A 14,725-nucleotide genomic window follows, 5' to 3' on the forward strand; every position below is an offset into this window, starting at 1 on the left:
TCCAGCTACACAGAGCCTTCTTCAGGGCTCGGAAAGATACTCTAAGCGTCAAAGCTAAATGCAAGGTGGAAAAGATGGTTGAGCGTAAGGGACCATTCAAGGTGAAGTGGCCCATCAACCGGGGGGTGGGGAGGCAGGTAGTGAGTTAAGGATTCTTGTAATAAGCCATGAATCCAGACGATATATGGCTCATTACAACAGTCATAAAGACATGAGTAATGTTTTATTACAGGTTTCAGAGTAGCCGCTGTGTTAGTCTGTATTCGCAAAAAGAAAAGGAGGACTTGTGACACCTTAGAGACTAACCAATTTATTTGAGCATAAGCTTTCGTGAGCTACAGCTCACTTCATTGGATGCATTCAGATTCATACAGCAATCTCTTGCTCACTAGGTCCCCTCCTTTCTCTGTCCTATGACTGCAGGGGTGTTGATGGGCCTTGAATGGTCCCATATGCTAAACAATCTATTTCCCACCTTGTGTTTAGCTGTGACCCTCTGAGCATCTTTCCCAGTCTTGAATACCTTGAAAGCTTCTCTCACACCACCAGAATTTGTTCCAGTAAAAGGCATTACCTTACCTGCCGTGTCTCTCATGTCCTGAGACCAGCAGAGGTACCATAGCGCCCAAAGCTTCCCTGTGTCACCCTTGGAGTAAGCTGCTGTGGAAGCACTATGCGCCACTCTGAAATTTTTATCCACTTATATTTTCGAGGTTGACTGGCTTTTTTGGGGCGGGGGGGGGAGATTGTGTGTTGTTTTTTTTCCCCCTATCCCCCAAGGCACATGGCTACACATACTGATAAATCTTCACTTTAATTTTTGTCTGAGCAGGAAAACTTCTATTAAATCTTCCAGTGGACCTGGAGGCGTGGTACTCAATTCAGTCCCAACTGTGTGCTTAAACAGTATGTAACGTGGGCTTGAATTGATTTGCTACCTGTAGCAGAGAATTGTGGCTTATTGTTACTTGATGGTGTAGGGCCTGGTTCTGGTCTCTCCCCTTTGTTCCTAAGGCGGCTGCTGCTGCATCCCCAGAATACCGGATGTTCCAGTGCTTCCGGGAATAAATGGCACGGGACCTCCCCTGCCAGCATGACTTCACCCCTGCCAGTGTGACCTTGCAGAGGGGTGTACTCTTCATAATGGGGTCAGCCATTCTTGATGCTGGACAAAACCATGTCCCATTTTGTCTCTGTACCGGACAGGGGACAAAGCCATAGTTAAAGAGGACTCTCCAATATAAAACTGGACAAATACCCTGCCTAGCTTTACCCTAGTGCAATTCCATGGATCTCCCAGGCATTACTCATCTCTGGCAGATTCAAGCCCTTTTTAAAATTGATTCCCACAGCTTGTGCGCAGCTAAGTACTTGGGGAAATTTCACCCTGAATTCGTGAATATTTATTTGTCTGAATAAGGACTGGGAAATCCCTAGCTCTCACAGTGGCGTAAATGTGGAGTGACTGGCCTGATATCAGTGCAGTTCAGTCAGCATAGAACTATTGTGAGTGAGATAAGAATTGGGTCCTGAATGAGGACTTCAGGATTTGGCCCAGTGTATATGTTGTACAGCCTCACTGAAATGCAGCCACTCCTGAGGTGGAGGGCAGCACATCACACAGCAGTCATGAGAGGGGAAAGTGTCATAGGATTTGTCATGTGGGTGGGGCCATGTCTTTTATAAGGTGTCATCCTGAAACCACCAACAGCCTCCCCCCTGCCAGTGACCTGGATGGTACTTGATCATTTGAGCCTGTTCTTCCAGGACTCCAGTGCTCTGTCATACAGCTGCTCCAGCACAAACCCCTGTGACTTGTACTCGTGCAAACTGCAGGGCACGGGGGCCAGGTGGGGCTGCACTAGGGGCTTGATCTGGTGCACTCCACTGGTGCCTGAAGTCCCTGTGTTGACAAGGTCTGAACTCTCCAGCCTGGTATTTGTGTCACTGAACCGCCCTCTGCTGGCCTGTCAAGCGGACAGAGCCCCCAACCTGCCCCGAGGGAACCCCTCATGCAGCCTTTCTTCCTTTGTCTTTGCAGGGCACCTGAATCGCTCCAGTCACTGCAATGAATGGCCAGACTATCCCAGCAAGCACTCCCGGGCATCCCCAGGGCTGGAATGAGTTCTGCGAGCTGCACGCCATCACCACGGCCAAGGAGCTCGCCAAGAAGTACCTGCTGTTTGCCACTGAGAACCCCCACCATGACTTCTTGGCAGCCGAGAACTTCTCGGTGCAGTTCACAGACCTCTTCCAGCAGTACTTCTGCAACGAGGTGAAGGAAGGCTTCGCCATGAACCAGTTCAGGGTCCTGCCCTTCAGCAGGGTGCGGGACTACAGGGAGACCAGCAAGAGGCACGGGGATGCCTCTTCGGGGCCAGTCCTGGCCAAGGTGGAGGCGGAGCTGACTGCCCACTCCGAGGCTGACAGAGCTGCCGACGCTAACCCCCGGAGCCTGCCCAAGTCGTGGAGCTCTGAGGAGCTGATGGGGGCAGCCTCCCCTCTGGCTGCCAGGAGACACTTCTCCCTCACCCGGTTGCGGAGGAGCTGGCTCAAGTTCTTGCGCAGGAGATCCTCCGAGGCCATCCCGGGAGAGGGGGAGGCACTGGAGCCTGCTCTCAAGCCTGGACTGGCCAAAAAGATCCTGCCATGGACCCTGTCCCGAGATCAGGCTCACGAGGTGTGCAAGGAGGGTCTCTTAAAATACGGCATGGTAGATGAAACCACCATGGACAGTGGGACACGCTGGCAGCGGTGCCGATTGGTTCTGCGGAAGGCAGGGATGTCAGACAGTGAAGAATATGTCTTGGAGCTGTTTGATCCCCCCAAGGTAAGCGGCCTGAGGTCTCTCATATCCCCCGCCCCCCCACTCCCCCCCCCCCGTTTGCTGCTGGCCACGTCTCTTCATTGCCTCATGCATTACTGTACTGTTCAGTGCACCTCTCCGCTTTAACAAGGAGGTGCGGCCCAGGGCTGGGGAGAACTAGAGCAGTGGTTCTCAACCAGGGATATGCGTACCTCTGGCTGTAGGTAGAGGTCTTCCAGGGGGTTTATCGTCTCATCTGGTTTTACAACAGGCTACATAAAAAGCCCTAGCGAAGTCAGTACAAACTAAAATTTCATACAGACAATGACTTGTTTATACTGCTCTATGTACTAGGTGCTGAAATGTAAGTGCCATATTTATATTCCAATTGATTTATATGGTAAAAATAAGAAAGGAAGCAATTTTACAGTAATAGTGTGCTGTGACACTTGTTTTGTATTTTTATCTGATTTTTGTAAGCAGGTAGTTTTTAAAGTGAGGTGAAACTTGGGGGTACGCAAGACAAATTAGACTCCTGAAAGGGGTACCGTAGTCAGGAAAGGTTGAGCGCCACTGGGCTAGAGAATGGTCCCTGGCTGCTCTGATTGGGCTGGATTTGCGTGGTGGGATCTGTGGTTACTCCTTTTGTCTTGGAGAGGAATGGGCCAGGTCCTCAGCTGGTGCAAGTTGGTCTGGCCGGACATGTCCCTAGCCTTCATTTTAGAACTCAATGGCTCGTCTGTGAGCTATGGTTCCACTTTTTCCCCACTGGAGAAGCCAGATTAGGTCTGATTTGAGGAAGTGGCCTTTGCTTCTTGGTGCCTATATCCCCGTAAAGTGTAGGGTGGAATTCCCCTGCACAGAAAGCTGTGGCTCCCCCCTTACGCAGCTGTTACTGAAAGAACCTCACAATGGAAACAAGGAACAGGCCACCTAGGGAGGTTGGGGAATCCCCATCGTTGGTGATTTTAAAGAACGGGATAGACAAACACCTGTTGGCATTAACGTTTGCTTGTGGTGAGATGGATTAAATCAGTATTTCTCAATCACTGGTCCGTGAGATCTCCCTGATGGTGTTTGGGAAGGATGTTTGGTATCAAAAAGGTATAGAAACACTGGACTAGGTGACCTCTTGGGCTAGAAGGAACCTCTACATTTCTGTGACATTTCTTTTCCTCTGCAAGTTCAGGATGGGATCTCCAAATGGCCTAAATCTGCCTGGCTGTTTGTTTTTACTTGCATCATGGTTTTATTTAAAAAAAAAAAAAATAAAACCAAAATGTGAATCAGCTTCAAGTTATAAAAGTTTCTAGTGATTGGCTCTGAGAGTGAATTGTTTGTTCGTTCCAGGAATTCCTTGGCATATTTCCCTTGGGCAGAGATATTCATCGCTTTCCCATTATGAGCATTGTCTGAATGGAGACTGAACTGCCAGTGGATTCAGATGCGGGGAGGGGTTGTGAACCTCTTTGCAAAAATATGGAGTTGAAATTAGTTTCCAGCTATGGCAGAAAGGGACTTTGGAAATAAGCGAAGGAGCCATGTGCGTGAATGTTTTATTACTTGATTACAATAGTAAAAGGCTGCACTTCAATGGTTTTATTTTTGTTAACGAAGGAGTACAGCATTAATGTTTAAACCTTGATTGAGTCTCAGATTAATGAAGGATCACCTGTCCTGGGTCTGATCCTGCCTCCAGTGACTTCCGTGGGAGCTGATTGGGCCCTTGGCACTGCTCTGAAAGTGAAACTTTACCACACTTAGACTTGGTGCCCTACATATTCAGAACTAACTTTTGCAGCTTTGATGACTAGGTGAGAGTCCTGTGATTCTAGTCGGAGAGTTTCCCTTTCACTTCTGCTTCAGGCTTTAACAAGGTTAGCTTTGTTGTGAAACTTGCTTCGAGTGCCCTGTGATTTGGACTCTGGTGCTCAGAATGGTTTGAGATCTGAGCTGTCAGCTGTCTGAGCTTTCCATTGGGATTCTGTTGGGATTCTGTTCTAGCACCCTGGGGAAAAGGCAGGGAGTGGGAAGGAAGAGCTAGAAGGAAATTCTTGGCTGTGTTACTAAACGCCCTTTGCATCTCATCCAGAGTCTCTAAAGCTGGGTGAGTGTCACGAGCCCTGTTTTCCCAATGGGGGACCGAGGCATGGAGGGGTTAGGTGACGTGTCCAAGATTATGCAGGGAATCGGTGGCAGAGCTAGGAACAGAGCCCAGGGGCCTGATTCTGCTCTTTTCCTGGGGGAGACCCCATTAACTTCAAGAAGTGACTGACTGGTGCGATTGGTGAATTGGGCCTGGAGAGTCCACCTGCCTGGGCTCTTATGAGGCCCTTATGACTGTAGTAGCCGAGTGTGGATTCTTTCCTCCTGGCCCCCGGGCACAAGACTGGGCCTGTGCTTGCTTGGGTATATTCGGTGCTATAGGGTGTGGGCCCTGCTGTGGCCAGGAGGTAGGAGTGCTCCTCTGTAACACAGGGGCTGCACGAGCGTTCGAACATAGGCCCCCTGCCCTGCTCCCTGGAAGGAGAGGATTATGCTCCCTTTCAAGCCCAGCTGCAAGGTTACACGTTCACAAGGCCCAGGCCATCCTGGGACGTGCCCACGCTGCATCAGCGCAGCCAGACTTGCAGCAGTCCGGCCCTTGCTGTGCAGTCGAGCGAGAGGTGCCCTGGGGTGCCTGGGAGAACGTCTGCTGCTTCTGGGTGCAAAGGCACGGGCTGCTCTGTATCAAGGACCTGAATTGGCCATTCCTATGCAGGCAGGTGACCCCCTGAAGCGACAGGGAGCTTTTCTTGCAGGAGTCCGACAGGAATGGGCCTAATTCAGCCAGAGTTGATCCCTGTGCAACTCTCTGAGTCAGTGGGCTTTCTCCCTGGGACAGAACTGCAGGGGAAAGCCCCTGGAGTCTTTGTTTAGCTTAGTAGAGATGCTTAGCGCAACCCTGTATCTCTGTACTCACATGGGATCCTTTATTCCCCACCAGGGCTGTTACAATAAATAGCTATCGGTGTTCAGTCAACCTATGTCAGAGAAAATAAAACCTCTTTCTGTCTCAGACTTCCTTGAGAGCCCCTTCTCTGGGCTAAATCTCAGGGCTATTTTATTATCTTCTGATTTCCCTGTTGGGTCTTTGGCCACAGCCTGTGAAAACCTTGGCTCGTTCCTCATGTTGAAAGTGCTGGTGGTTGTTCTTTTGACAGCACCCCAAAGTGTAACACTTGCTTCTATTGAAGAGCTGGTAGTCTAAGACTTAGATACAACGCCCCACAGGAGGAGAAACAAAGAGAAGGTGGAGGGTTGGAGAGAGGTTTCAGAAATGTACAGCACCTAGCGCAGGGAGCCCTGATCCCAGCTTGTGGCCCTTAGGTGCCCCCACAATGCAGATAATTCATAGTATCAGTTGGGTACTGACTGGGCACATCTCCTTGGTTTTCAGTGTTGGTTCCTGTACGTGTCTTGGGAGAAGGGAGTTTGTAGGAGGGCCTGGACTGTGGGGAGGGTCGAGGTTTGGGTAGCTGCTCAGCGCACACCTGTGATACAGAGAAGGGAGGGAAGTGAAGGGATATGAAGGCTGGTGACTCTGCTGGTACCGGCTGGGAAATGCAAACCTTACTGGGAAGGGCTGATTGGCTGTGAAGGGTGAGCCCAAAAGCAGCTGTGTCCAGCAGAGAAATCGGATCATTGAATGTCGCTAGAAAGGTGAACGTGGGACAGGTGCCTGCACAATGGACTGATGTCTCTGCAGGGCTGGCTGCCTTGGAGGGGAGGACTTTGATTGTTGACAAGAGCGGTTGGAGGGTTTGATGGGTCTGCACGGCCCGCTTTGGGAAGAGGTGGCCATGTAAAGATCGGTTCTAAGGAGCCCAGGCAAAAAGGTCCCCAGGAAAACCCCTGTGTAGGGGTAGCTGGTGTAGGATTTGATATTGACAAATGAAGAAATGGGAATGGAGGGATCCATGGTTGGCTTGTCTGCTTGAAGCACTGAATATCCAGAATTGGGGAAATTGGGTCTAGTTTGCTGGAAAGCCGGTCAGGTTAATAAGAGCTGATGGCCCATGGCCAATGAGCTCCAGTCTGTCGGGGGGGAAACAAGTCTGCAGCCCCTAAAACCCATTCCAACTGGTGCCTGTTGTTGGCAGCCTTGGAAGAGAGAAATAAACTCCCTGGACTTCTAGATGCAGCTGCTTCAGCTCAGAGTTAGGAATAGGGTGACCATACATCCCATTTTGGCCAGGACAGTCCCGCTTTTCAGTTCTGTCCTGGCCGTCCCTACTGTTTTGCCAAAACTGGGCATTTGTCCTGGCCGCAAGGCAGAGTGGTGGGTCAGCCGAAGGCAACGCTGCCTGCCAGCAACAACGGAGAAATTTGCTGCTGCCTTCAGAGCTGACCCCCTCCTCCCCCCCTCCCCCCCACAGGGCGTGGAATTCAGCTCCAGCCCAGGGTGGCACAGGGTTCTGGGGGTCAGCCCCAGCCCCAGGCAGTGTGGGGAGAGCGGCTTTGGTGAGCCCTGGGCCATCCCGTTTTACTTTAAGAAATATGGTCACCATAGGGATAGTGCCAGGATGGCTTGGGAGAAAGAGAGAATCTGCTTGTTGTGCCTTTAAAGGTGACCAGCAAAGAGAAAAGGCCCTTTCTGAAGACTTTATGGTGGGGACAGAGGTCCTGGTAGTGGTAAATGTCTTTATTTATTTTAATGAGGTGTTTACATTAGAACTTCAGATCTTGTCTACTTTGAAAGTCTAGGATTAGAGAACTAGTGGAAAGTTGAGTAATTTTTTGGGAGGGAGGGAGGATTTTTAGTCACTGTTTAGAAGTAAGTTCAGTAATGGGTTTTTTTTTAGGGGGGAGGCTAATCTCCCATTTAACTTCAAATACTAATTAACATTCTGGAAAAGGGAAGTCTTGGTTAAAGGTTCCGGAGCCTTGTCTCTGAATGGTTCTCTAGGGCACAGTGCATCTGTCCAGATCCACGACAGCCTCCAGCAAAACCAGAGCAGAGTAGACTTGAAATTCCTGATATTTCTAAATTTAAATAACAGGCAAACTCCCCTTCTTTCTCCTCCCTCTCCCCCCACCCCAAAAAAAACCTTTTAAAAATGAAAAATCGGGCTGCCGTTCTGTATCGCTGTGAAGTGCAATTAAAAAAAAGAAAAAGACAAAAGCTCAATTAGAAAAGGCTTTGCAGTTTGCCTTCTGTGTTGCTTTTCTAAATGACTGCTGGTCCCTTGAAATGAGCACCCTTCTCGTATCCCTGGAGCTACCAGCTGTCCGTTTCCTCCAGTCCCTGTGGAAATGAGCAGTGTTTTGGGTCTATGCATAGTACCCCACAGACCACAAATGGAAAGAGCAGTCTGCACCCTTCCATGTTTGTGGTGGCAGTGGGGTTGCACGTATTGGTTTCCCTTTTCACAGCTCCCCATGAAATTGGTTTCAGTAACGGGTAAATTTGCAACAGATTTACACCACCTTCCAGTTTCCATTGAGTCTTTCTGCACATGTGCACGCTCACAAAGAAACTGAAATGCCTTCTGTATGGGCTGTCTAGCTACGCTCCTTATCCAGCAGTCGTCCTCACGCAGACTCTGTCCTCAGACGGTTTTAGGCACAAAGGGCTTGGTCCTGCTCCCATCAAGTCAATAATGGCACTTCCGTTGGGCCAAATTCAGCCTGGGTGTAACTCCATGCGCTACACCGGAAGTACCCCAGAAACGAATTTGACTGCAACAGAAGCAGAATCTGGCCCAATAATATTTGATTTGGGGGTTAATTTTAGTGTCCCCCCTCTTCCCAGCAATCAGAACAGGCCTAGTATTTAGCCGTATTCCCAGAGCCGCAGGCTGGCACCGAGACCCCAACGTGCAGTGCTCAGCCAAAATGCTTCATGAAGCATCGTTACAGCTGAGCTCTGTGCAGAGCATCTCACGCCAATCCAGATTCACCTGAGGGTCCAAACGCCGAAGGAAACTCTGGGCAGCAGCAGTGACCCTCAGTGGAGCTGGGATGAGGGGGAACTCCACTCGTGTAAGCCACACGAATGGGGCCTTCTGATCTGAAGCATGGTTAGTTATTTTAACTGAGCAGCAGCACTGAATTCTGGCCCCTGGACGAGTCAGATGGAAAGAAGAAGCAAACAGACTTTGCCTCCAGTTCCCTCCTTTTTCTGCTCACTCTGTGGTGCAGAGAGGGGAAGACGCTCCACCCAAGCCCACGCCGATGTCTTTGCGACCAGAGTCTCTGTCTCTGAAGAGAAAAGAGGATTTCACAATTTCCCCCGATGGGGAGTTCTTCCTTTTCGCCGTTAGTCCTTGCAGCCAACTTGCGGAGCAGCACATGACCTGGCACAAGGATATGGTGATAAGCTCGAAAATCAGATCTAGTGGCAGGCAAATTGTGAGCTCTCAATACTTGGTTTGTGTTTGCTGTCGGCGCTACACAACCATCACCTTGTGCTAGCTGGCGAAGCAAGATCCATCTGCTAAACTGTACAGCTGCAGTGACATGACCGGGAAGCAGTTGGGCAAGGCAAAAGAACTCTGGAGCTCCGGGGTATCAGGCTGTATATCTCTGGTCAGCTTTTAGAGGTCTCTGGGGTAAATTCATTGCTCGGGCAAGTGGGTGCAACTTGGTTGCAGCCAAGAGAGCAGCATCTGCTGCAAGTCAGTGGTGAATTTAGTCTTCCCTCTTTCAGTTAAAGAGCGGCTGAAGTCAGCAGCATTCTTGGGTGGTATTGGGGACAATCATTTCAACAGGGCCTTTCATCCCAAAGCTGACCTGAGTCTTTCTGTTTTTACAAACATAGGAATTGCTTCATCTTCCCACTGAAGTGCAGCCCCCTCTGGGGTGGCTCACAGCAGATGTTTAGGCACATACAGCAATGCTACACAATTGTTTGGGATCAGAACTGAAGAATACCACCATGTTCAAGGGGGGAGTGAAATTAGCCCAGACAGGACACCAAGATACCTCTTTTTTTTTTTTTTTTCTCATGCTGCTTTCTGTCAGTTTATACTTTTCAGTCCCGCCTATGGCCAGTGGCTCTCATTAACCTATTGTCAAGTTTCAGAGTAACAGCCGTGTTAGTCTGTCTTTGCAAAAAGAAAAGGAGTACTTGTGGCTCCTTAGAGACTAACCAATTTATTTGAGCATAAGCTTTCGTGAGCTACAGCTCACTTCATCGGATGCATACCGTGGAAACTGCAGCAGACATCATATACGCACAGAGACCATGAAACAATACCCCCTCCCACCCCACTGTCCTGCTGGTAATAGCTTATCTAAAGTGATCATCAAGTTGGGCCATTTCCAGCACAAATCCAGGTTTTCTCACCCTCCGCCCCCCCAGGTTTACTCACTCTCCTGCTGGTAATAGCCCATCCAAAGTGACCACTCTCTTCACAATGTGTATGATAATCAAGGTGGGCCATTTCCTGCACAAATCCAGGTTCTCTCACCCCCCTCCAAAAACCACACACACAAACTCAATCTCCTGGTGGTAATAGCTTATTAAGTTTTTGGTTTTTGGAGAGGGGTGAGGGGGTGAGAGAACCTGGATTTGTGCAGGAAATGGCCCACCTTGATTATCATACACATTGTGAAGAGAGTGGTCACTTTGGATGAGCTATTACCAGCAGGAGAGTGAGTTTGTGGGGGGGGGGGGTGGAGGATGAGAAAACCTGGATTTGTGCTGGAAATGGCCCAACTTGATGATCACTTTAGATAAGCTATTACCAGCAGGACAGTGGGGTGGGAGGGGGTATTATTTCATGGTCTCTGTATGTATATAATGTCTACTGCAGTTTCCACGGCATGCATCCGATGAAGTGAGCTGTAGCTCACGAAAGCTCATGCTCAAATAAATTGGTTAGTCTCTAAGGTGCCACAAGTACTCCTTTTCTATTAACCTATTGTGTTTCCAAATAGTCTTTGTCTCTTCAAAGCAAAGCGCAGCCTGGCTCGCAATCCGAAAGCAACTGTAGTAACCATGTGCATTTTTCCTGCCTTAGCAATCCCTGACCCAGTTAAATCTTAAATGCCATTTTTGGTTTTGTACTTGATGTCTTGGTAATTATTTACTTCATTACGAAGGAACAGCCAAAAACTGCAAATGCCTGCCGAGGCTGATAGGACAATAAACACAAACAAGTAGGGGTGTCCTCAACAGAATAATGCCCGCTCCTCCTTTGAGCTCCTATTTGCAGACCTTGTCTCTCTGGGTCCTGATCCATGAGGAGGGATCCTAGGAGCTCCAGTAATACAAATAATAAATAACAATAATATTCAAGTTTCAGAGTAGCAGCCGTGTTAGTCTGTATTCGCAAAAAGAACAGGAGGACTTGTGGCACCTTAGAGACTAACCAATTTATTTGAGCATAAGCTTTCATGAGCTACAGCTCACTTCATCGGATGCATTCAGTGGAAAATACAGTGGGGAGCTTTATATACATAGAGAACATGAAACAATGTGTGTTACCATACACACTGTAAGGAGAGTGATCAGGTAAGGTGAGCTATTACCAGGAGGGGAGTGGGGGGGGGACCTTTTGTAGTGATAATCAAGGTGGGCCATTTCCAGCAGTTGACAAGAACGTCTGAGGAACAGTGGGGAGTGGAGGGGGGGAATAAACATGGGGAAATAGTTTTACTTTGTGTAATGACCCATCCACTCCCAGTCTTTATTCAAGCCTAAGTTAATTGTATCCAGTTTGCAAATTAATTCCAATTCAGCAGTCTCTTGTTGGAGTCTGTTTTTGAAGTTTTTTTTGTTGAAGAATTGCCACTTTTAGGTCTATAATCGAGTGACCAGAGAGATTGAAGTGTTCTCCAACTGGTTTTTGAATGTTATAATTCTTGACGTCTGATTTGTGTCCATTTATTCTTTTACGTAGACACTGTCCAGTTTGGCCAATGTACATGGAATTTAACCAGTTCAGAGTCTTATTTGTTCGGGTGTTTGGTTTTTTGTTTGTATGTTTGGTTTTTTCTTCTATATTTAGATCTAAAGTCTGTGGGGGTGGCACAGACGCTGGTGTTACACATCAGGCCTGAGTCTGATCCTGATGCTAAACGAATGTAAATCAGGAATAACCCTGAAGAAGTCAGTAGAGTTACACCAAGGTAAACTGGTGTAAGAGAGGAAAATCAGGTGTGCTGGGTGCAGATTAGTCAGGAAACTGGTACAAGTGGCAAGGGGCCTGGCACATCTACCCAAACGTGTGTACACCTTCTGGCCACGATCTCTCTCTGCATGCTGCATTCATTTTGCACGCTCACTGAATGCTAAATCAGTGCAAGCTACTAGTTATCACACCAAGTTTCTAATCTGTTTGTGTCCAGTGTGGCATTTATTCTTCTGTTTACATCACTACTAAAGGATCAGTCCTGCAAGCACTTACACACATAAGTAACTTTACTCAGCAGAGTAGCCCTATTTAGTTCAGTGGGCCTAATTACATGAGTAAATGACTTATACATAAATGTTTTCAGGGATGAGATCCTAAATGTGCCCCTTCATGCCTAAATTAAGGGGAACGCTCTGATGTGATTTACACCAGTATAAATCTGGAGTAATTCCCAGTGACTTCAGTTGAATTGCTCTCCGTGTGCGGAATCAGAATGTGGTCCAAACACAAATAATTTTGGCTTCAAATTTAAGTTAGGTTTTTGGTTTTTTATTGTTTTAAGTAAGAAAAAGGTGCTGGTTAACAATCGGATATGAACTGAAATGCTTAATTGGTGTTTAAAACAATGGAAAACCTCTTTAAAACTTAAACTGCAGGTGGCAGCCTCAGAAACCCTAATTACAGTTGTCTGTTATTGGTTTATTAATACCAGAAAATGAAACTGATTGTAAACAGAAAGTGAAACCGATCAGTCTAGTTTCTCAGCCAGACTGAATAAAATGCAGAAAGAAAACAAACAGTAGAAACAGAGGAAAGTAAATTAGCTTTCGAATGTTTGCCCGGTTAAAGTAACTGAAGTTGTCATATGTAACAGAGAAGGGTGTCTCTTTCAAATTCAGGGCCCAATCCTGAATCCTTTCTCAGGCCAAACGCCTGTTAAATGGGTGGGATTCTGTTAGGTATACGTACTCCCACAGTTCTGTGGAGCCACTCAGGATTTACACCTTTTGTTCACAGTTTGTTTCAGTGGCAGTTTTGACTGAGGGAGGAGTTCAGGTTTGGCCCTCCTGAGTCTTCTCTTATCAGCAGCCCAGTATGATCAACCTCTGGCTCTCAAAAATCATGAGATGGAAAACAAACAGATGCACCTTTGGGTCGTGTTCTCGTCCCTTGGGTTCCCAAGCCATTGGGGTCACACTTGGGTCCCATTTTCAAGCTTTTCTCTACCACCCCAATGGCTAGAAACTTAATAGGGTTTTTTTTTTGTTTTTTGTTTTTTTGTGTGTTTTTTTTTTTTTAATTGAAAGCTGAGATTCTCACCTAATCTCATGCCTCCAGGAGTTGAAGCTGTACGAATTGTGTGTGAGTCAGGCTAGGGTTGCTTCAAAGCGCTCAGATCTTGATTCCTCCTGGGATGGGTTGGATAGCTGGGGCTGGCATTGCTTCTGGCAGCAGAGGAGCTGCAGAACTTGGCCTGCCATGCAGCGAAAGCCAGGACACAGTGCCAAGGTCTGATCAGCCAGCCTCTCAAATGCTCTTTGACATCTCCCTGGCTGCTTTCCTAGGTGGTAGCCTGTAGGCACAGAGGGCTGGATGCTGGGCCAATAGAAGTCAAATGCAAAACTTCCGTGTGGTTTAATAGGAGAGGACTGGGCCCTTGAAACATGCAACCAGCATAATTTCATGTGTCGGTAGGTGTTTGTTTTTCTCCCCTCCAGGTATTGGAACGTGGAATTTAAAGAGGATTAAAAATAATTATCAAAAAATATTGCATGTCTCGAAAGCTTCCAGGGACACTGACTAGGAATACATTCAGCTTGTATATACAAGCCTAGACTTAATAGAAGACCACGAGATAGGAATTGGATTTAAACTCAGTCTGAGTTGCCAGCTACATGGGTTTTTTCACCTCGTGAGCTATAAATAGATCAATGGGTCTGTATTTGCTGTGAGCCTTCTCCTTTAAACACTGCCGTGCTCTGATCACACAGGGTTTGGGTTGCTCTGTAGGGTTTGGTGTTTTTCTGGTTTTAATTTGAAATAGAGCACAACACATGTACAAAGAAGGTGCGAGTTCTGTCATTTGGCCCAGCTGGTTGTGGTTAGAGACAAACACCTGTTCTGAGGTTTGCGAATAAATACTCCTTCAACACATTTTTCTGTGCAGAGGCAAAGCTGCAAATGTAAAATGTTGATCCCTCTTTTTTTGTGAAGCTGTGAAAACGCTGCAGGCTGAATCCTGATCTCACGTACTGAAATCACTGGAGGGTTACTCCAGATTTACATCTGCGTGGCTGGTGTAAATCCTGGCCTTGCATCACTCAAAAGAGGAGAACATTAAAATTCAGGTATTTTAATTAGCCACTCTCCAGTTGGGAAATATTTTGGGCCCAATTCTGTGGCTTATTCCGCTTAGGAGATGCAAAGAGAGTGCAGAGTGGGGCTCCCACTGGCATGTGGAGTTCCCAGTGGATGTAGAGCCAGCATAGCTGGTTCCTTCACCCCAGCTTCTCCACAATCCCCAGCAAAGGAGGTGGGAAGGGGGGTGCTGGAGCCTGCTCTCCTCCAGCAAACCCCAGTTGATGGATGGTCCCGTGGGGATCATTACCAGCTAGAGAGGTTTAGAACAGCCTCCAAAATGCTCTACGTTCTGCAGAGCTGGTAGAGAGCCCCTCCCAAGCTGATTGCAGCATGGGTTCCTTGGAAGTACTGTTTTCCTCTGGGGATCCCAGCATTCATTGGGTTCACAGAACGAGCCTTTCTTGCAGTGATAAGAGCTCTTGTGGTTTTAGCATGG

The 14,725-nt window shown here is 47.8% G+C and overlaps 1 protein-coding gene across 3 annotated transcripts in view; it reads left to right on the forward strand.

Annotated features, from left to right (window-relative positions):
- SH2B3 (SH2B adaptor protein 3) overlaps window positions 1-14,725 on the forward strand; it is a 96,530-nt gene that overhangs the window by 12,934 nt on the left and 68,871 nt on the right. For all 3 annotated transcript variants that reach the window (XM_077835245.1, XM_077835246.1, XM_077835247.1), the window contains exon 2: window positions 2,042-2,830. In XM_077835245.1, the coding sequence (XP_077691371.1) occupies window positions 2,069-2,830 (762 nt within the window). In that variant the 5' untranslated portion in view covers window positions 2,042-2,068. The remainder of the gene's footprint in view (window positions 1-2,041; window positions 2,831-14,725) is intronic.

The sequence above is a fragment of the Eretmochelys imbricata genome, chromosome 15 (assembly GCF_965152235.1).
Source record: "Eretmochelys imbricata isolate rEreImb1 chromosome 15, rEreImb1.hap1, whole genome shotgun sequence".
Lineage (NCBI taxonomy): Eukaryota > Metazoa > Chordata > Testudines > Cheloniidae > Eretmochelys > Eretmochelys imbricata.